The 23,303-nt window shown below is 33.5% G+C and overlaps 1 protein-coding gene across 1 annotated transcript in view; it reads left to right on the top strand.

The window, feature by feature from the left end:
• The window catches only part of LOC102803957 (sodium/hydrogen exchanger 3-like), a 70,629-nt gene that overhangs the window by 24,888 nt on the left and 22,438 nt on the right, over window positions 1–23,303 (top strand). Inside the window, exons 3-5 of the mRNA XM_085500642.1 lie at window positions 11,214–11,470; window positions 20,085–20,302; window positions 21,210–21,421. Of these exons, the coding sequence (XP_085356768.1) occupies window positions 11,214–11,470; window positions 20,085–20,302; window positions 21,210–21,421 (687 nt within the window). The remainder of the gene's footprint in view (window positions 1–11,213; window positions 11,471–20,084; window positions 20,303–21,209; window positions 21,422–23,303) is intronic.

Here is a 23,303-nt window from a genome sequence, read left to right as displayed (position 1 = left end):
GATTTTTGAATAACTTTTACATAATCATTATACACTTTGAATGATTTGATTTTGAATAATTTTTACACAACCACAGACATTGATTAAATTTGTGAATAACATTTATACAACCTCACACATTAATTGGATTTTTTTGCTATGCTGGCGACTTTGTCGAGCAGAGCCTATCATATGAGTGATTGTCCATAGTTTTACTTTTTCGACTTTTTCTTGAAAACTACAAGCCTGAATGCTTTGATACTTGGTGTAGACCTCTCTTAGATTTGTTCATTTCATATGATATCTTTAATTATCTAATTTTAATGAATATTTTTGTCATTTTCAGTAAAAGTTATATTTTAAACTTTTTGTTAAAAACTGCAAGTCCGATTGATTTGATATTTTACATATAGGTACTACAGGTAGACTTCGCTCAGATTTGTTCATTTTGTGATGATATCTTCAATTCTCCAATTTTGATGAATATTTTTGTCATTTTTGGTAAAAAGTGATATTTTCCCCTTCTTTTTATAACCGCAGTTCTGATTGCACATAGATATGATTTTTGAATAACTTTTACACAGCCACAAATATTGATTGGATTTTTAAATAATTTGACACAACCTTACACAATGATGTTCAATTTATGGTAGAGCTCTGAAACTCGTATGTCTACTGTATTCTTAAAATTCCAGTCACGATTGTAGCAGGTATTCAAAAAAAAAAACAGTCTGTATTGATAGTATTTTTAGCTTCCCTCATTCTCAATATCTCTATGCAGTCAAATTGAACTGCTGTGTTATGAAGTGAAAATTGCCTGATTCAATTTTCTTTTGAGTGGTTGCCATGGTTGAAAAGCACTATATACTACTCCATTTTCTGTGGATAGATGTGTGAATGTTTTGCCAGTCAATCAAGTATCAACACTATCAAATCTGTTTTTAGCTCCGCTGTCGACGTTGTCGAGCGGAGCTTATCATATGAGTGATCGTCGTCTGTCGTCGTCCGTGTCAATGTTTTACTTTTTCGACTTCTTCTTGAAAACTACAAGCCTGAATGCTTTGATACTTGGTGTATATGTACCTTGGGTAGACCTCGATTAGGTTTGTTCATTTCATGTTGATATCTTCAATTCTCTAATTTTGCTGAATATTTTTGTCATTTTTGGTAAAAAGTGATATTTTCGACTTCTTGTTAAAAACCGCAGGTGCAATTGCTTTGATATTACATATATAGGTACTACATGTGGACCTCTCTCAGATTTGTTCATTTTGTAATGATATCTTTAATTCTCTAATTTTGGTGAATATTTTTGTCATTTTTGGTAAAAACTGATATTTTCGACTTCTTGTTAAAAATCGCAAGTCCGATTGCTTTGATATTACATATATAGGTACTACATGTGGACCTCTCTCAGATTTGTTCATTTTTTGATGATATCTTCAATTCTCTAATTTTGGTGAATATTTTTGTAATTTTTGGTAAAAAGTGATATTTTCGACTTCTTGTTAAACAAAAATAGTTCAATTGCTTTGATATTACATATATAGATACTACATGTAGACCTTTCTCAGATTTGTTCATTTTGTGATGATATCTTCAATTCTCTAATTTTGGTGAATATTTTTGTAATGTTTGGTAAAAAGTGATATTTTCGACTTCTTGTTAAAAACTGTAAATCCTGTTGCTTTGATACTATACATATTGTTCATTTTCTAATGATGTCTTCAGTTCTTTAATTGAAATGTGCATTGCTAACAGCGGAGCTATCTCAGCCGATAGGCTGCTTGTTTATAGTCTTCTACTATAACATTGCACAGATACCAAGTGTTATCTCTTGTCAATCACTGCAACAAAGTCAATGATAGAGATCAATTAGTAACCTAGCAACCAGAAAATTTAGATTACTATAACTTATCTTTAAAAAAAATCATGGATATAATAATAATAACACTGATAATATTGTAAAAACCAATATGGCCGACTGGAAGATGAAGATCTTTCAGAGCCTGGATGTATAGATGTTGTGACAGATTTTGGTTGCTATTGTCTAAATATTGTATGTGTAAATGAAATCTATTCATGATAGTAATATATTTAGTAGTCCAGTCATTATTTCTAAATAATCGTGAATATCATTTCAATTATGTTCATCATTCATTCTGTCTATCAAATGTTTTCCTGCTATGCAGATGTATCTTGGGAAGTACCGGGGGTATAGTCTGTGAAATATTGTCACTGTTTGGTTATTAACTGGCAACAATAATTTAATTCACAGATGTGCTTGCAAATTCTTGATATTTTGCTCAGCAAAAAGTTTTAATATCAAATAAATTACAAAATTCATTCAGGATTTTGTTGATGCTGGAATTTTTGTTTGTTAAACAAATGTATGGGGAAACTGGGAAACTACGGGCATGGGAGGAAATTCAGAGTAAAGGAGTACCTGGGTCATGCTTTCTAAAATGGTATGGCCTGATAGAGTGCGTACCTCACAAACTAAACAACTCTGATTTTGACGAGAATGTTAACCCTTTGGATAAACCAGTTAGATTTAAAAACGGCAGTACATCGGTTGATTTACAAAATTGTACTACAAAAATTGTAGCTAAGAGTATTGTTAACAACAAATTTATCTCGCCGAGATCTGAGACCTATTTTACTGTATTATTGAATATTTCACACTTGATGTCTTGGTTGCCAATCTACCAATTACCCTTTCGTACTACAATTGATACTCGTCTCAGAGAATTTCAACTCAAAATAATCCATAATATTCTGACCACAAACAAAACATTATTCAAGATGAACCCTCCCATCGTGGAGTCTGATCTTTGTACTTTCTGTTCATCATGTTCTGAATCTCTTATCCATTTGTTTTACCAATGTCAATGCACCCAAGATTTTTGGGAAACACTGTACATGCTTTGGGGGGGGGGTAAGCTTGGCCTGAGGGCATTCCCAAACGCACAATAAATACTTCTCAGGAATGAAAACTTTACATGTTTAGTCAACTTCCTCGTTCTGGTAGCAAAAAAATATATTTACTTGTGTAGACATAAAAATCAAAAGCCAGAATTCATGGCATACAAAAGATATGTAAAATATTTCCTGGAGATAGAGTACTTCATTGCTGTCCGACGGAATAGGTTGACTTCTCATAACAAGAAATGGGGATATTTTATGAAAAATGTTACCCAATCCACTTCACAATATGTAGATTAATTGCAATTTGTAATGTACAAACTAAGTATGTAAGATGTTAATTTCAGTGCAAACTCCAATAAAAGTTTATAAATACAAAAAAAAAAAAAAAAAATGCAAGTAATGGCATACATGAGATTGTTTCCATGGAAACAATAACTTTATTATTATGTCATTCAAATTCAGGTGGCCATTTTGAATTGAAAGATATGCTAATTGTAATGCAGATAAGAAAGATGAATTATTTTTTGAACTTTCCAAACAGTTTCTAAGCGTCAGAATTTCATATTTCAAAATTGTGCTTATTCATAAACATGTCCTTCCTTACATTTTAACCAAAATGATATATTAAATTTCTTCAAAATACTGACTGCCAACTTGTTAACCTGGGGTGTATACTTCAATACATGTAATATAATAATGATTTTATCTATTTGTTTTTGTTTTTAATGATTCAACTTAAGCTGGATTTATTTTTTAATAGAGTGTATTACCAGTTAATTCACATTGATTTAAAGATAATAAATTGATTTGCGAGTTAGGATTAAGAATATGAGATTAGAAATATGCTACTGTGAAAATGCGTATCATAGCAATGGCGCCATTTTGATTATTATCTCTTCTTGATTAGATGTTTGTAAATGAAATATAATAATTGAAACCAACATGGAGGCATAGACTGACATATTACAAGTCATGGGTATAATCCATATGATAAAAACTGACATTATCATCTATCTTGATTAAATATAGAAAAGGATTATGGAAATTTGAGTCTACTAGCAAATTGCTTCATCGTATTGATCACAAAAGTTAAATGATGCAGACTCTGAGCAGATTATTTACTCATGTAATCAAAATCAATATTTCAGCAAACTGCATGTGTTTTAGTCCTCATGCAGAGACGACCAATATTATACCATATATGGACATGTAAGAAGCTGTATGGTTGGATTATCTTGACATACAGGTAGTTTTACACATCTGTTTGCATATTAAGTATCTATTTTGCATATGACTGAAATAGCTATAGGTGTACGTGTTGCTAGGTTGATTACTATTCAGAGAAACATGATACAAAAAAGTTGTTTTACAAATTAGTGTGCATATTAAGTACCTAATTTGCATATATCTGAAATAGCCCATTCCATAGATGTGTGAGTAGCTCGATAGATTACCATTTAGGGAAACTTGATACAAAAAAGTTGTTTTACAAATCAGTGTGCATATTAAGTACCTAATTTGCATATTACTGAAATAGTCCATTCCGGGGGGGGGGGGGGGGGGGCTACTTCCACATTAAGTGGGTAAGAGTGTGCAGCCCAACTCTCGTAAGCCATACCCACTTCTAAACACAAGTGTTTTCAGCAAAAAAAAAACAAAACACCCAGCTAACAACTTTCGTAACCAGTGAGCGCATCTGGGCAATGCATTTTATTCAGCCTTTTCCGGTATTTGGCTTTGAATATAAGGACCTGTGAAAAAGTAAATAAATGCTACACACTTCTAAACCAAAACATTGATAAATGACCACTCACTTCTAAACAAAATAACGTGAAATGACACCCCAGTCGGGCGGCACATACCCGTATTGCACTTCTATGCAATAAAATTTTTAATGTAAATGATACGCACCATAGTATTTTATTGATAAAAGTTTTGATGTCTGATCAATATCGTTGCTGATATTAAAATGATGTACTATTAAATTGTGATAATAGAGTTAATATAACAAAATAATAATTGTGTTAAAATAAAGATAAATTGTATTAATTTGTATAAGAATGCACATCATAGATGTCGTATATGTGAGTTGATTTGTACCGGAATGTGTAAAGAAGGATTTCTGTAACCTAATGGAAAAGCCATTTGTCTGTCTGTATAGTACATGTCAAAACCTTAATAAACGTCCTTTAGATGTGATCTTTGTTGAGTCGTTTGGCGCCTGTGTTCATTTAAATTTAAAATGGCTTACTTCAGATGGTTTATTTCTCGCGATTTCAATAATGCACATGTTTTGAATGTGTATAAAAGGTGATTTGTTGAGTTATCATATTTAATTATACCTTCCCTTTAATTAGTACCTGCATACTACCTATAGATTATGTAATATGCAAATTAGTGACTTACCGGTTATTGTAACTCTTTTGAATTATTTATTACCTAATTATTGTATAATTTGTTAATTAATAAATTGAGTTAACACATTATGTTGGATATGTCTGTTTTGTATCTCTTTCTATATTGCTAACGTCACTGGGCACAGCATAATTGATCTGACAAGACTAGTGTCCATGAGTTGAATCCCTGATGTTTGAAGCACTCAATCATTCTGTAAGGTGCCTTGCCCACATTTTTATCCATCAGTCTGGAAATTGTGTGTTAATTAGCGTCACCTGTATATTGCTTTCATGAGAAGCAATTTAGAGAGTGGGAAATATCAGGAAATTTTGTTGTCCTTCACTGAATTTTGTTTAACTTTGATTGAACCATAAAACGAATTTATTCTAAACTAGCTTGCATCGTATTTCAAATTGCAGCAAGTTGGCGTGAAATGACATGCACATGTCTGCACCAATTTATTTGATATGCAATTATTATGTGATTATTATTGTAACACATGTTGTCAGAAACAACAATTATGCAATCGTATTGTCAATATAAAAAATAAACTAAAATTTGATGCATTAAAACTGTTTCACTATAGCTTGACACCATACTAAAATGATTGTAGGCAGCTTTTGGTTTTTATGGAATTTCTTTAGTGTTGAAAAATTAGATGATTTATCTCTCTAAGTCCAAAGACGTGAAATTTTCTAAAGTTTGGTATTGAATTTCATAATACAGCGTGGTGGCACTATTTATTTATTCACTCATCCACTTTAAAAAATTCAAACTACTAAAAATTGTTCACAATAAACTTGACACATACTCCAAACATCACCAAAGAGTCTACAAAGTGATTTGCATATATACAAATCTATATTAAATTTTGAAATACCAGTGTGCAAAAAGCTGCGATATGACCCTTAGGCCAGATAAAACATTTTTTTTTTCTCCCCCCCCCCCAAAGTGCACAGAGTGAGAAAGGTTTATGATACTCATCTTGGTGAGACCAATACAAATTTCAAAGAAAATAATGCAAAAATTGAAGTGGATGGTCATATATGTATAAATGCGGTTGGTGAGACGCACAGACAACTCTTGTTCTCCTCAGGTCCGATAAACAAGATTTTTTTTTGTCTGGCCTTATGTGTGATAATGTAGAGATGACACTCTTGTGCTAAAGATGACTTCTGGATTAAAAGATTAAAAATTGATATGATATGAATTTCCCTTTAAATGTCAAAGTACACCTTTTACATTAATGAATCTTTTTAACTGAAACCATGGTAAGCGAAAATAACGTTCAAAAAGTAATATACAAAAACTACCAAGTGAATTAGTAGATGCAGGTAGACGCAGCGTGACTGCACTTACTAGGTAGAAAAACAGTGACTGCAACTACATATAGAAATAGCATGACTGCAACTACAGGTAGAAACAGCATGACTGCAACTACAGTAGAAACAGCGTGACTGCAACTACAGGTAGAAACAGCATGACTGCAACTACAGTAGAAACAGCATGACTGCAACTACAGGTAGAAAAAGCATAAGTGCAACTATAGATAGAAACAGCATGACTGCAACTACAGTAGAAACAGCATGACTGCAACTACAGTAAAAACAGCATGACTGCAACTACAGGTAGAAACAGCATGACTGCAACTACAGGTAGAAACAGCATGACTGCAACTATAGGTAGAAACAGCATGACTGCAACTACAGTAGAAACAGAATGACTGCAACTACAGGTAGAAACAGCATGACTGCAACTACAGGTTGAAACAGCATGACTGCAACTATGGGTAGAAACAGCATGACTGCAACTACAGATAGAAACAGCGTGACTGCAACTACAGATAGAAGCAGCATGACTGCAACTACAGTAGAAGCAGCATGGCTGCAACTACAGTAGAAACAGCATGACTGCAACTACAGATAGAAGCAGCATGACTGCAACTACAGTAGAAACAGCATGACTGCAACTACAGATAGAGCAGCATGACTGCAACTACAGTAGAAACAACATGACTGCAACTACAGTAGAAACAGCATGACTGCAACTACAGATAGAAGCAGCATGACTGCAGATAGAAGCAGCGTGACTGCAACTACAGATAGAAACAGCATGACTGCAACTACAGATAGAAGCAGCATGACTGCAACTACAGTAGAAACAGCATGACTGCAACTACAGTAGAAACAGCATGACTGCAACTACAGATAGAAGCAGCATGACTGCAACTACAGTAGAAGCAGCATGACTGCAACTACAGTAGAAGCAGCATGGCTGAAACTACAGTAGAAACAGCATGACTGCAACTACAGATAAAAGCAGCATGACTGCAACTACAGATAGAAGCAGCATGACTGCAACTACAGATAGAAGCAGCATGACTGCAACTACATGAAGCAGCATGACTGCAACTACAGTAGAAACGGCATGACTGTAACTACAGTAGAAACAGCATGACTGCAACTACAGTAGAAACAGCATGACTGCAACTACAGATAGAAGCAGCATGACTGCAACTACAGTAGAAGCATTATGACTGCAACTACAGTAGAAGCAGCATGACTGCAACTACAGTAGAAACAGCATGACTGCAACTACAGATAAAAGCAGCATGACTGCAACTACAGTAGAAACAGCATGACTGCATGCAACTACTGCATTGTCCACATAAATGGCAGTCATGCAGAAACAGCATGACTGCAACTACAGATAGAAGCAGCATGACTGCAACTACAGTAGAAGCATTATGACTGCAACTACAGTAGAAGCAGCATGACTGCAACTACAGTAGAAACAGCATGACTGCAACTACAGATAGAAGCAGCATGACTGCAACTACAGTAGAAGCATTATGACTGCAACTACAGTAGAAGCAGCATGACTGCAACTACAGTAGAAACAGCATGACTGCAACTACAGATAGAAGCAGCATGACTGCAACTACAGTAGAAACAGCATGACTGCAACTACAGTAGAAACAGCATGACTGCAACTACAGATAGAAGCAGCATGACTGCAACTACAGTAGAAGCAGCATGACTGCAACTACAGTAGAAGCAGCATGGCTGCAACTACAGTAGAAACAGCATGACTGCAACTACAGATAAAAGCAGCATGACTGCAACTACAGATAGAAGCAGCATGACTGCAACTACATGAAGCAGCATGACTGCAACTACAGTAGAAACGGCATGACTGTAACTACAGTAGAAACAGCATGACTGCAACTACAGTAGAAACAGCATGACTGCAACTACAGATAGAAGCAGCATGACTGCAACTACAGTAGAAGCAGCATGACTGCAACTACAGTAGAAGCAGCATGACTGCAACTACAGTAGAAACAGCATGACTGCAACTACAGATAAAAGCAGCATGACTGCAACTACAGTAGAAACAGCATGACTGCAACTACAGTAGAAGCATTATGACTGCAACTACAGTAGAAGCAGCATGACTGCAACTACAGTAGAAACAGCATGACTGCAACTACAGATAAAAGCAGCATGACTGCAACTACAGTAGAAACAGCATGACTGCATGCAACTACTGCATTGTCCACATAAATGGCAGTCATGCAGAAACAGCATGACTGCAACTACAGATAGAAGCAGCATGACTGCAACTACAGTAGAAGCATTATGACTGCAACTACAGTAGAAGCAGCATGACTGCAACTACAGTAGAAACAGCATGACTGCAACTACAGATAGAAGCAGCATGACTGCAACTACAGTAGAAGCATTATGACTGCAACTACAGTAGAAGCAGCATGACTGCAACTACAGTAGAAACAGCGTGACTGCAACTACAGATAGAAGCAGCATGACTGCAACTACAGTAGAAACAGCATGACTGCAACTACAGTAGAAACAGCATGACTGCAACTACAGATAGAAGCAGCATGACTGCAACTACAGTAGAAGCAGCATGACTGCAACTACAGTAGAAGCAGCATGACTGCAACTACAGTAGAAGCAGCATGGCTGCAACTACAGTAGAAACAGCATGACTGCAACTACAGATAAAAGCAGCATGACTGCAACTACAGATAGAAGCAGCATGACTGCAACTACATGAAGCAGCATGACTGCAACTACAGTAGAAACGGCATGACTGTAACTACAGTAGAAACAGCGTGACTGCAACTACAGTAGAAACAGCATGACTGCAACTACAGATAGAAGCAGCATGACTGCAACTACAGTAGAAGCAGCATGACTGCAACTACAGTAGAAACAGCATGACTGCAACTACAGATAAAAGCAGCATGACTGCAACTGCAGTAGAAACAGCATGAGTGCATGCAACTACTGCATTGTCCACATAAATGGCAAATTTATGACAACTGCAGAGAGATTTATTGCGACAGTAAAGACCCAACTATAAAGTTATAAACACTTAACTGGAAATAATCGAGCAAAGTGAAAAATTAACAAACAAAGAAAAAAATCTACACTACTCAATATTAGTCCTTCACTAGTTGAGACTGTGTGTGAAACTATGAGACTATATGGCCATTCAATGGGGGGGGGGGGTCATTGGAAACAGGAAACTGTACTGGTATGACATATACAGTATGAACTAAAGTGTATGGGGATTGTAAATGTTATTGCCATATATTGTCAACATATTAATGCAATTTATTTGTATTACTGTTGAGCCACCTGAACAGAATTTTCATTTTTTTTAGCTCTGTTGTCATCATAAATGTCAGAGCGGAGCTGTTCATTAGGTGATTGCCCATCATCCATCAACAATTACATTTTCATCTTTTTGAAAACTTATACCAAATCAATTGCTCCTAGCTGTTACTTATGTGGGTACCTCGAGTGGATCGACCTCTGTCAGATATGTTCATGTGTAAAAGTCTATTTTTAGCTTTTCTACAATTATTAAATGTTAATCATCGCATTTAAATGAAAATTTGTACACAATGCGCAACCTGATCAGTTTTGTGTTAAAATCTTTAAATATAAATATTTTTTTGTTTTTTTCATCAATATCTGAACTTCTGATCACATTTCAATGTACCTTGGTACATAGATGCTCTGACATTGTGCATTTGAAATCCATGCATGTTAATTGTATAATAATTAACCAATTTTCCACCTTTATCTCAAAGACCAATTATGGCGGTTCAATGATTAGTTTTGAATTGAAATTCAAGCATACTAATTGCCTAATTTGCATAATGTGTATATTCATCACAATTCATTGCAATTTGGTTAATCTAAAGACATGATTATTTTAATGTTGAAAACTATACATATTGATTATCTAATTATTATTAGTCAATTTCTGATATCTCAAAAAAATCATATTTAAAGGTGCTCTGCAATAAGCAAACCACAGATGTACAATCAAATTTGTTTTCGGTGTTATAAACTTCAATACCGTACTTCAATGTTTGACTAATCGTCAAAGTTTGAAATATTTGATATATATATTTCATGCATAACTAATTATTATTAAAGTATAGCAAGTAAAGTTCCATTTTTGCATTTTGGGCCCGTATCTCTCCTTCAATTATTGCTACAGGAAAAAAACATAAAGGTTATCGCAAGTATACCTCAAAAATATAGAATCATCCGACCATTGCTTAACTGAGCTGCCTTAAAGGATTCTATGATGTCATTCTTTACCCATAATTCTTTGCTTGAAAATCAAGATGGCTGACTACATAATACTGATGAAAAGTTGAATATCTAGAGAATGAAAAGTGATATAAACAAACTGTTAATTTCATTCTCCTACATTTGTGGAGCTTATTCTTTAGAGGTCATTATGTTGTTTGGGCTGATGTTTCCATTAATTGTTGGTAAAATTGTAATATTTTCAAGAAAGTTTTTGTAATATTTGATGTCCGTCCAACGTAACTATTTTCTAAACATTGTATATTGTCACAGGTGTTATACAGAATGTTCAAACAATTCGCTGTGATGGGAAGCGAGAACCGACAGTCTGTTGACTATGTGCTTGGTTTGACATCTTTCTTCGTTATCAGTATTGGCGGTACACTTATAGGTATCATATGGGGTCTACTGACGGGATTTGTCACCAAATTTACAGATCATGTCCGAGTGATTGAACCATTGTTTGTGTTTCTCATGAGTTATCTCTCCTACCTCACTGCTGAAATATTTGGTTTCTCTGGAATCATGGCGTAAGTATTATTCTACATTTTATATTTATAGTGATTAATTTTTTTGAAACAATTATAAATGATTTATAGTTGACGTGATCTTATATTGAAATGTAAATATTTCAATAATAATTTCCTACCTTTTTGATAGATTGAAATTTCTGTTTCTATGGTTACTGTGAACCACTTCAATTTCGCTTTTCCACTTTTCATAAAAGACAAATTTTTGGGAAAAAGTCTGGGGAAAATTGTGGAATTTTTTAGCAGTAAACATTTTATTGGGAATTGAGACTATTCCTCATATCAATATCACAAAAATTAATAGCGACATAAATTAAACATCCTGGGAAATCATAAAATTTTATAGCCAATCACATCGCAAAAATGTTTAAATGACTACAAATTAAGAGTTGTCTCATTTGGTTTGCAATTTTAGTAACATACATGTAAAACAACATTTCAATTCAGTGATTTGTGGGAAAACCAAAAATGGGGAATGGGGGAAAAATCAGTGAAAATTAATTTCATACAAAACACCCAAAGATTGTTTCAGCAAAAATTAATTCCAGCGAAAATAAAGTGTTTTACAGTACATTTGTATCTTGATACTGTGATGTACTCAAGACTGTTAAAGTGAAATTATAACCATGATATATTTCATATAATTCTTATGTGTAGACATCTCGTAAAATAATAGAAGTGCCTTTAATAGATTATATTCTAAAAATAGAATAAATTAAAGCAACTTAAAGTGCATTTATTTTATATTTCTTGAAATCCTGCTTAACAAAAACAGCTGTTCATGATGAGTAGGATTCCAGGAGCAAAATATCCGGGGAGTAAATGCAATAGATTAAAATAGAGAAATAAATATATGTATAAAAACACTGGTCTGGTAGCGGTATTAATTTATAGTTATAAAAATGACTTCTCATGATATTTGTTAGACAATGAATTGTGGGAAATGTTGGCAGCATGCGTTTGATGATAGTGGATCCGGTATTTCATGTAGTTGACTCCCTTCACACTTCATATTTATTTTGTACGTCCATTTCTATGCAAATTGTGGGATGATGATGAGGGTTAATTAATATGTGTGGAAATAATATTCTAGGACAAATTTGTTTTTGAAAACTTTTACCACAGATTAATAAATTATATGGATAATAATTACAGTGATATCAAAAATTTTTTGTAATTTTTTTGGTAAAACATGCTATCTTTGAAAAGTATTAGCCAGATTTAATACCCCCCATAGTCAAATTTGTTAATCCTTATTTTTATGCAGAATGCTATTTTTTACTCATGTGTGTGAAGCACTCAATGGGAGTCTTTGCAGCTATACATGTATCTGTATATTAATCACCTAATTTACATAACATCTCAAGTGCTGTAATCATCACATTTCAATGAAACTTTGTACATGAATACTCTAAAACAATACAACAATTTAATTAGTTTTGGGTATATATACATGTGATTGATAATGAAAAACATGCATATTGCTTATCTACATGTAATTATTATTAGCCAATTTCTGATATCTCAAAAATTCAGATTTAACTTGAAATTGAACTTGTGGTACAGGTGCTCTGGAGTAAATTGGACTGAAAACCACAGATGTAAAATCAAATGTATTTTCTAAATTATATATTTCAATACTTCTGATCACATTGTTTTAATTTAGTTAATGTACATCTTAAAAAGATAAATATTAGTTGCCAATCATCTTGTTTGGAAGGCTAATTGATCTTTATATGTCTTCAATATTCTCAGCACACAGGAATTCATTCTAAGCTTTCTTTGGTTGAGTTCTTGAAAACAGCCAGCCTTATTTCTTTGCCATTTTTTTCACACTCTGTATCTCAAACAGCAGAGCTATAGCAACAGTAGTTTCTTTCATGATTCAGAAGAAATGCCTCGACATGCCACTAAAATATGTAATACAGTGTAAATGTATAAAGGCTATACAACTAGTCAAATACCTACTTCCCTGTTTCCTCAGCTATATCTCTACAATGCATTGCAAGCTGTGTATGGAACAGCTATATAATAACACTTATTGAATCACATTGTTGCAAGATAAGTTTCCAAATGTCACTATATTGTTAGCCAAATGTCACTATTGAGGCATGCAAATTGGGACAATGTATCTGCTGTCACTGTGAAAGTGATGCAATCAATTGGAGGATGTATAATTATTTACTTTGTATCGCTTCTCAATCCAGCTACATCTAAGATCAATTATTGGTACGAAATAGCATTGCATAGTGATGATGATAATATGTTTCTATGGTTACCATTCTTACAATAGTCATGTACTGAATGACTACTCGCATTTCTTATGCCATATATGGTGGTTTGTATAAAGTTAATTCACATTCAATTGCTTTGATCAATCTACAATGTTGATGCAATATCTGAGTAGACTGATGTTCGATCACCGTGAAAGGGTGATAAAGAACTACAAACAACGGAAATCAATGAGATGTTTTGCAAATAATTTGCAGTATATGATATTTTAATAACGAGATAATATACCTGTAATATGTAGCATAGTCAACACACAAATTGAAATTTTGTAAAAAAATAAATATATTTTTCCCATGTGTATACATCACATTGTATTGAACGTGGTACAGCATGAGGACTGTCATACAGCAAAAATAGACCATTTTCCGTTCACTGCGAGAATCACGCGTTATGCGTGAAATCGAACGTAAAACAGGACAAACAAAGGTCATAGCGTCGTAGTGGTGTCAAACATCGCGTGGGATTCGACAAACGCGAAAGTATTTTGGGGACATTTCCATGCTTAATAATGTGCTGTCCACATTTGATGATAGGCAATTTCGATTAAGTAAGGGTATTCGGAAGCAATATTCCTCTGTCGAAGATCGGCCGGTCGGTGTGAGCTACGAAATAAGGAAATTCGAGTTCAAAATCAAATCGTTTGATTTTTGCGGCAGACGTTCGACGCGCGTCTTTCATGCATCTTGCGAGATCTCGCAATTGTACGGAAAATCAAATCAAATTTAAAATGATTAAAATCAGGAATTGATCATCATTGTGATTGAATTAGGATGTACATGTATGAGAAGAGTAGTTATTGCATGAATTATAATATGATATTTATGTGGTGAAAAGAAATTTATGGATTGATTTAAGAAGTGAGATCCGAAACAATATGAATAACGTGCTACAGTTGTCGCGCCGCATCATGTTAATTATAGTGACGTATACAACGCGTGTAAGATACATTATTTGTTTACACTAATAAAAAAATGTTGGATGATTTTTTTTCAAAAAAGTGTTTTGTAATAAATGTTTAAATATATTAATATTATTAGTCCCTGTGGAATATACTCCAAAATAGACTCTTATTTTTAGTGTTCTGTGTGTCCGTCCGTCCATGCATGTACATGATCAGCTGTTTGTCCATTCGTCCGTTCATCCAATCATCATTCCATGGATATGCCTGGATTGGTTGTTTTTCAAAGTTGGTAAAAATGGTATGCATATGCACATTGAATTGGTCATCGTTTTTGTTAAAAAAATCCCCCAAAAACTACATTTTACTATATGTCACCATCCATTACTGAGATGTGCCTTTAGCAATTTCATTCAAACTTGGCATTGACATCTCCCATGGATGGTTACTCATACAGTTCATTTTGTTTCATGGTTTGATAAACTGTTGCTGATTTTGTTTAAATTTGGTAAAAAGTCAAGGGGTTGCAATTGCTCTCTTCAGTTATTTTTGGATTTTGATGTAATTATAGACTGGCAATTCAAGATGGCTGAATAGTAGCCAATTTAACGCTGAAAATACATCAAAATCGAGTATCTCTGTTATTCTGAAACTGGATCTCGGTGGTTTATGGACTTTATTAGTTGATATATTTGACATTATGGGATTATGATGCTTGCACTTTTGCAGGTTGGATCAAAAATGTATCTGTTTTACTTTTGTTCAGTCACATGTCAACTTTTGTCACAAAATAAAATCTACATAATATTTTGTAGACTTTTTCCAAAACATTTGTAGCCAATAGGAAATGGTGTCCATTTGGTTCAAAATTATTAATAACAAAATTAAAAAATTCATAAAAACAAGCAAAATGGACAAATTATGGTGCCCCAAAGTTTAAAGTCGGGTGTGTGTGCTTTGCGCGTGTTTTTTCTCAAATCGTCAAATAACTGAAATTATCAAAAGTATATACCGTAATTTAACACGTTTTCCAATGCTTGGTAAAAAGACAGTATAAAATGTTCATAGTAAAATATAAACAGATTGTAGTATTATTAGTATACGTTTCTGTTTTGAGGGAAACCATACTGTTATAGATGTTAAGTTCATGATTAAGGCGTCACAGTTTTGCACTAACGAGTATTATAAATATGACTTTGTGAGTGAAATATCGGTATTAGCCAAAGTCATTACAAAAAGATGCTATGTAGAGAGTAAAGTGTGATGTTCCTATGGCAACCTTGGAAAACACAGAGTGAGGCTTATCGTAGTTATAGTAACTGTGTGCATGTCAGTTAGCATGGAAATTTATTAGTAACCCAGATTTAACATTAATCAGCAAGGCACAATGTGAGCGCACATGTTTTAAATAATTCTGTCTTCGTCCTTCTATGCGTCTGTCCATTCATCCATAGTCATATTTTTGAACCCTGTTGACCAAATCTGTTCATTCTTTGCAGGTGCCTAGTATTTTATCTGGGAAATATGCACATGCAGTGGTTTACTGATTCAATCCAAGATGGCTGACTGTCAGCCATTTTGTTGTTTGAAAATCTGGTAATCGTATGCATGCTTTGTCAGTTTTTGTTCAAATTTAGTACATACATTGTATATTTTAGATTACATGTCCATGACAATTAGTTTTACAATCAGACCAAAGATTACTGATTGGTGGCCATCTTGCTTTTTACTATACTATATATTTCCAAGGCTTAGGGACCATTTTCAATCATATTTAGCACATACATCAAACATATTGGAATACATGTCAATGTCAGTTTGTTTCATAGTCAGATCAAAATTGGCCAACTGGCATCCATCTTGTCTTTTTGAAAATGTGGTATCTTAGACAGGATTTGTCGGTTTTCAAATTAGATGCAAACATTTATACATGTTGAGATACATGTACATGTCCATGATAATTCGTTTCATGTTCCGTATATATATCTCTGTACATCAGCCTGGACAAATGATATTCATTTTGGATACAAAAAATGCATATTGCAATTTTGGAAGAGTCATTTACATCTAATTACATCTAATTTCTGTTGATGCTAGACCAATTATTCCCTCTAAATTATTGGTTTTGGTTCATTTTTGGCATGAATAACATTTCCCCTAATTCCAACAGGGACTATGTCATTAACAATGACTTGTTATGCTTTAAATTTTTATTTTTTTATTTTTAAACTCTGACAAGTGAAGTGTCATATGTAATCATATTTTATTGTCCATCGTCAATGAGTACTTCTTCCAACAATTTCCACCAAGATACTGTGGCTGTAGTTTGTTACAAACTCTTTTCCAGACCACACACAGCTAAAAAGCATAGCAATAAAATACCGGCAATAAAACATCCATTGCTATCACATATAGCGTTACAGTTTAAGTATCTCTCTACTATACTACAACTAACCTACCTTAAGAGCTGTGTTAATCATTTAAATACCAGAATTGCAATCTCATACATTATATTTCTGTAACGGTGAAGTATCTGTATTATGTGACACTTTACCAACTGCACCAGAAGTGGTATACATTACCATAGCAACAACTATACAGTATTTATCACCAAGTCTGCAAAATTGCAGACTAATGTGAATTAATATTAATTTATCACTGATTGAATAAAGAAATTGTACTTTTCAAGATAAATAAATGGAAAGAGCTGGATTTATTACATCTTTGTGATTATTTTTCTGAGATATTTTGGGCCTGAACTTAGAAGCATTTGTACATCAATGAATCAGTCTGTTGCATCATGGGTAAAATGATTCTGTTGCTAGGTGGTGATATAACTGGTATCTCCTGTTGGACAGGTCATATATATTATGTATAAAATGACCCACTTTTTTGTGTTGTATTTCAGGAATTTATTTTAGAAACATGAGAAATACATGATTTTAACATTTTTATACATTCCAGATCTGAAAATCCTATGTGGGTCTTTTTCAAGATTTTCATTCAAAATTACCTCTCCCTACTGCACTGACAGAGCAACTGAGCATGCTCAGAATAAATAATTAGCTTGGATTGTAATGCTAGGGTTTTTAGTGATGTCATGACCTGGTCATGACCTTGATCTGAACATGGATCTGAATTAGTGACAGATGGGTCATACCATTACCAATCTCCATGAAAAATGTAGAGGGGTGTCGGGCTACATTTTGATGGGAATTATAGTGGTAATACTGGAACAAACCTAGGTCTGTGTTATACAATAACCTGAATTAACAAAAAAGTCAAGTTGTTATTAAAAGTACTCAGGTTTACTCAGATTTATGAATGCAGTTTTTTGAGACATAGTTTGGTTGCACTTGTGTACTTTTTGGACCTGGGTCAATGACAGTTTTCAGTTATCAGATTAAGGGAATTCACTCTATGATGAGTTGTACCCACATAGAGTACATATTAATTCAATTGTTGGCAGATGTTCCATGTATTATTTTAACATGAATATTTTATAATTAAATAATGGGGACTGTGACATTCATGTTTTGTAGTGAATATTTTTGTTTTTTTTTAGTAAAATTAGCTATTTTCGCCTTCTTCATAAAAATGGCTGAACTGATTGCCCTGACTCTTTAAAGATTATTTTTTAAAACCCCCAGCCTGATTGGTGTAATATTTTATTTTGTAGGTACTTTAATTTGTTCCTTGGGTAGATAGATTTTATTCATTCCCCTCCCTATCTCATTGATTTATTTATAATAAAATTCCTAATTTTGATGAATATTCTTGAAAACTTCTTTCGCATTATAAATTTCAAACAGCAGAGCTATATCAGCTGACAAGTACGATAAATATTTTTGTTTTTTGACTTGAGATGCACAATGACCAGAAACCTTAATTTTCAAGACCTCACTGTATTAGTTTGATTTCATCATCCCATGCACACTGATTCTTTCACAAACTCTTCTGGACGGCCGTCAAAGTCAATGAACTGAGAGCTGGTTTGTCTATTACTTGGATGACAAGTAGAGCATATAATAACGTAATCAATGATGATTGAGGTTGATGGATAGAAGCTTGTCCCACTCGATATTTTTTTCCTAGAAATATCTACATGTTTTCTCTGAAACCTTTTAACCCTGATACGTGGAATCATTCAGTCATGTAAAACTATGTACAATGTAATTTGAGTCCTGTGAATTGTTCACCCCTGGAGCATATGCAGTCACAGTGGTTTAATTTTGCTCAGATGAAAATGCTTGTTCTGGGATCTCATTTCATTCTGAAATAATGAGACTGTTTCCTCCCAATAGTGTTCATTTATGTCTATATGCTAACTGATGATCCCTTCCTCCCTTGTTTTATGAGATAATGGGACTTAACATTCAATTTATAGTTTTCAATGTCCAAAAACTGAAAAAATTGACCTTCATCTGTCATCTGTCTGTCAATCCGTCTGTCCGCACCTTTATCTTGGATTGGGCAGATCACATTGCATTACATTTGTTTTGCGATTCAATTCAAAATGGCCAAATAAAGACCATTTTTATGCTTAAATTTCATCAAAATTAAGCATTTCTCCTATTCCAAAATCGGACGTCGATCGAGTATGTATATGTTTTATTCAAACTTGGTTCACTGTACATTGGATATAATGAGCTATTTTGTTTGCCTCAAGTATATTTCATCCACTAAGCCAGTAGTATCGGCAGCTAATTGGCAGACAATACAGCTGTGTTTGCATGCAATGCATTCAGGAAGCCAGTAGATCATTATCAGAACTTGGAGGCAACATTTCTTACAATGCTGCTATCAGCCAATTAGCTGACAATGTTGCTGGTTGCATGTAGATGTACAAAACATATTCTTAGCCACAGTAACAATTTTAAATCTCTTACATGCCTTGACCAATCACATTCAAAATTAATGTATTTGTGCGACAATCAAGGACGACCATTTTAATGTTAAAAATTCATCAAAATCATTTGTTCAAAAATTTTACATACATTGGATATTATGAGATCTTAATTGATTCACATTAATTTTGTTTTCCGATCCAAAAAGGCCGACTGATGGCCATTTTATTTTAATGATATCTGTTTAACAGCCAAATCTCTGACATGCTCTAACCGACTTTTGTGGAATCATCATGAAAAAATTTACTTTTCTCTTCTCAGAATTGTATTTTGTGGAATCATCATCAACAAAAATTTACTTTTCTCTTCTCAGAATTGTATTTTGTGGAATCATCATGAAAAAAATTTACTTTTCTCTTCTCAGAATTGTATTTTGTGGAATCATCATGAAAAAAATTTACTTTTCTCTTCTCAGAATTGTATTTTGTGGAATCATCATGAAAAAAATTTACTTTTCTCTTCTCAGAATTGTATTTTGTGGAATCATCATGAAAAAAATTTACTTTTCTCTTCTCAGAATTGTATTTTGTGGAATCATCATGAAAAAATACGTAGAAGCTAATATATCACAGAAATCGCACACTACTGTCAAATATTTTATGAAGATGTTGAGTAGTATAAGTGAAACTATTATTTTCATGTTTCTGGGTTTATCAGCGGTTCAAGATGACCATGTATGGGATATAGCGTTCATTCTTTGTACGCTGTTCTTTTGTTTGTTCTACAGAGCGACAGGTATGTGCAACATTGCCAATTTAATCTTTATACATACTGCTAACCACTTATTTTTGTGTGGAATATTTTACGAGAATATCGGGAGTTCTGGAAATTCTTTTAGATTGGGAGTCAAAAGGACTTCATGGAGATTTAGACCTCGTGAACACTCAGAAATTCTCTCAAAACCATAACATTTTCTGGTTGACACAAACTTTATGGTTATAGTATTTGGTTATTATTATTTTCTTGGATTTTACTATACGACTTCATTTTATGCTTTTGCTCACTGGGTCTCATTAAAATGGAAATTTTGAGCTATTTACAATTGATTCTTGTGGTAAAAGGTTTTGTTATACAACATTTACAAATTTTATTCATAATGTTTTAACATCAATTCTTTTGGAAAAAGTTCCAAAAAAGCCCGTTTTGATATGTTTTCGGACACTTTTTCACCAAAACATTTTTCATACTGGGTAATAAAAAGTTGTGAAATTGAAACATCTTAAAAGTATCTGATACAAAGAGAGTGATTAAAAGAAAATCTAAATACAAGTACAATAAACAAATACATGTAGACTGGCAAAGTCAGGAATTCCTTTTTGTTTGACAAAATGAAATAATTAATTGTTTTAGCGTGATCATGAAAACTAAAAGGACCTCAGAAGTGATAGTCACATTAACATAGATAAGATATGTCATTTACAGCTGCACTCAACTATTAATTAGCATATAATCACCGCAGTAATTCCGCTCCAGTTTTCACTCCACCTGCAGATGCGTCCAGTCGGGATTTCTTTCGCTGTCAGGCTAGTTTTTGCAATCACGGTAAAAAGGCTAAATTGACAATTAATAATATTTTTTTGTGAAACAAAAAAAAAGTCCCGACTTTGCCAGTCTAATATACTTGTTGTATTGCTCCTGACAGGTGTCATTGTATTAACCGCACTTGCTAATTGGTTTCGAGCAATCAAAGTGAACAAAGTGGAACAGTTCATCATGGCTTATGGCGGTTTGAGAGGTGCTATAGCATTCTCACTCGTCGTACTTTTAGAAGCCCCTACCCCAGGACTACAAACTAAGAAAGCGTTAATGAGTACTACATGTCTAATTGTTATATTTTTTACTGTCTTTGTACAGGTGAGTCGGCATTTATTAGTACATTTCACAATTTTATTTTTACAGTTTTCACTCTAAGTATATTGTCAGACAAAATATTACTATTTATAGTGACGATTACATGCCATTATATTTCCTACCAAAATCACACACTGCTGTAGATACACACAAACAATATCCAAATTCGAGACAAAAAGAATTCTTTATGTTTCTTAGTAGCATAATATAAACGGTATTATTTTCGAGTACACTCTTCCGTGACTATTAATCGTCAAGTACGGTATTATTAAACAGTGTTGCTATAATTAAAAGTGACTTTAATCATTTGACTTGACACAGACATGTTATACTAAAGAGAAACAATTTATCTTTTCTGTAACTATAATCATTGTACTGTGTTGAAACCATTAACACATCTGACTGGCTAATATCATAGTCCTTGGTTATATTCAACATCCTGTAATTACCATGTCACAGGCTTACAATTACAGTATCCATTATAACCATCGTCAAACCAGTTATTCCGACTCAGTGACCGCTAACTAATTACTGATCTTATAGTGTAGTTATAGGTGAGCGTATGGCACGAAATTAGAAACTGTACATTGAGAATATTGCACATATACCATATTTGTTCTATTAGAAGCACACATGTTATATCAGACGCCGTGGTAAAGTGTTAGAATTAATGCACACACATGGTATATGCATGAACAGTTACATATACTATATAGTACCGGTAGCTCATTATAATATGACTTAATATTTTGTCCACAGATGCACACTTGTCATTTACCTTAATGCATGCGCTACTAGGAGTGCAAATACGATGTACTGTAAAATACATTATTTTAGCTGGAATTAATTTTCAATGAGCATTTTTTTGAGGTGTTTTGAAGATTATTTTCGCTGATTTTTAATGAGTAAGAATTAGGAAAAATGGTATATTCTTGGGATTTTATTTTCAATGAATTATCCCTTTAGCGAAAATAGTTAAAATAAATTTCAAGGGAAAATAAAGTATTTTACAGTAAGTTTACAGTAAACAGAGTGAATACTCAAAATCAAACATTTTTTTACTTACATTGAATACACACTTCTAATAGAACAATTCTGATTAAAATGCAAATGATTGTACAGCATGTATTTTTTATTAGCTCCGCTGTCGACTTTGTCGAGCGGAGCTTATCATATGAGTGATTGTCCGTCGTCGTCCGTCGTCGTCGTCGTCGTCCGTGTCAATGTTTTACTTTTTCGACTTCTTCTTGAAAACTACAAGCCTGAATGCTTTGATACTTGGTGTATATGTACCTTGGGTAGACCTCTCTTAGGTTTGTTCATTTCATGTTGATATCTTCAATTCTCTAATTTTGGTGAATATTTTTGTCATTTTTGGTAAAAAGTGATATTTTCGACTTCTTGTTAAAAACCGCAAGTGCAATTGCTTTGATATTACATATATAGGTACTACATGTGGACCTCTCTCAGATTTGTTCATTTTGTAATGATATCTTTAATTCTCTAATTTTGGTGAATATTTTTGTCATTTTTGGTAAAAAGTGATATTTTCGACTTCTTGTTAAAAACCGCAAGTGCAATTGCTTTGATATTACATATATAGGTACTACATGTGGACCTCTCTCAGATTTGTTCATTTTGTAATGATATCGTCAATTCTCTAATTTTGGTGAATATTTTTGTAATTTTTGGTAAAAAGTGATATTTTCGACTTCTTGTTAAAAACCGCAAGTGCAATTGCTTTGATATTACATATATAGGTACTACATGTGGACCTCTCTCAGAATTGTTCATTTTGTAATGATATCTTTAATTCTCTAATTTTGGTGAATATTTTTATCATTTTTGGTAAAAAGTGATATTTTCGACTTCTTGTTAAAAACCG

The sequence above is a fragment of the Saccoglossus kowalevskii genome, chromosome 6 (assembly GCF_978046115.1).
Source record: "Saccoglossus kowalevskii chromosome 6, keSacKowa6.1, whole genome shotgun sequence".
NCBI classification, from domain to species: domain Eukaryota; kingdom Metazoa; phylum Hemichordata; class Enteropneusta; family Harrimaniidae; genus Saccoglossus; species Saccoglossus kowalevskii.
Note: the sequence above shows the minus strand (reverse complement) of the source record. Positions and strands in the feature narration are given on the sequence as shown.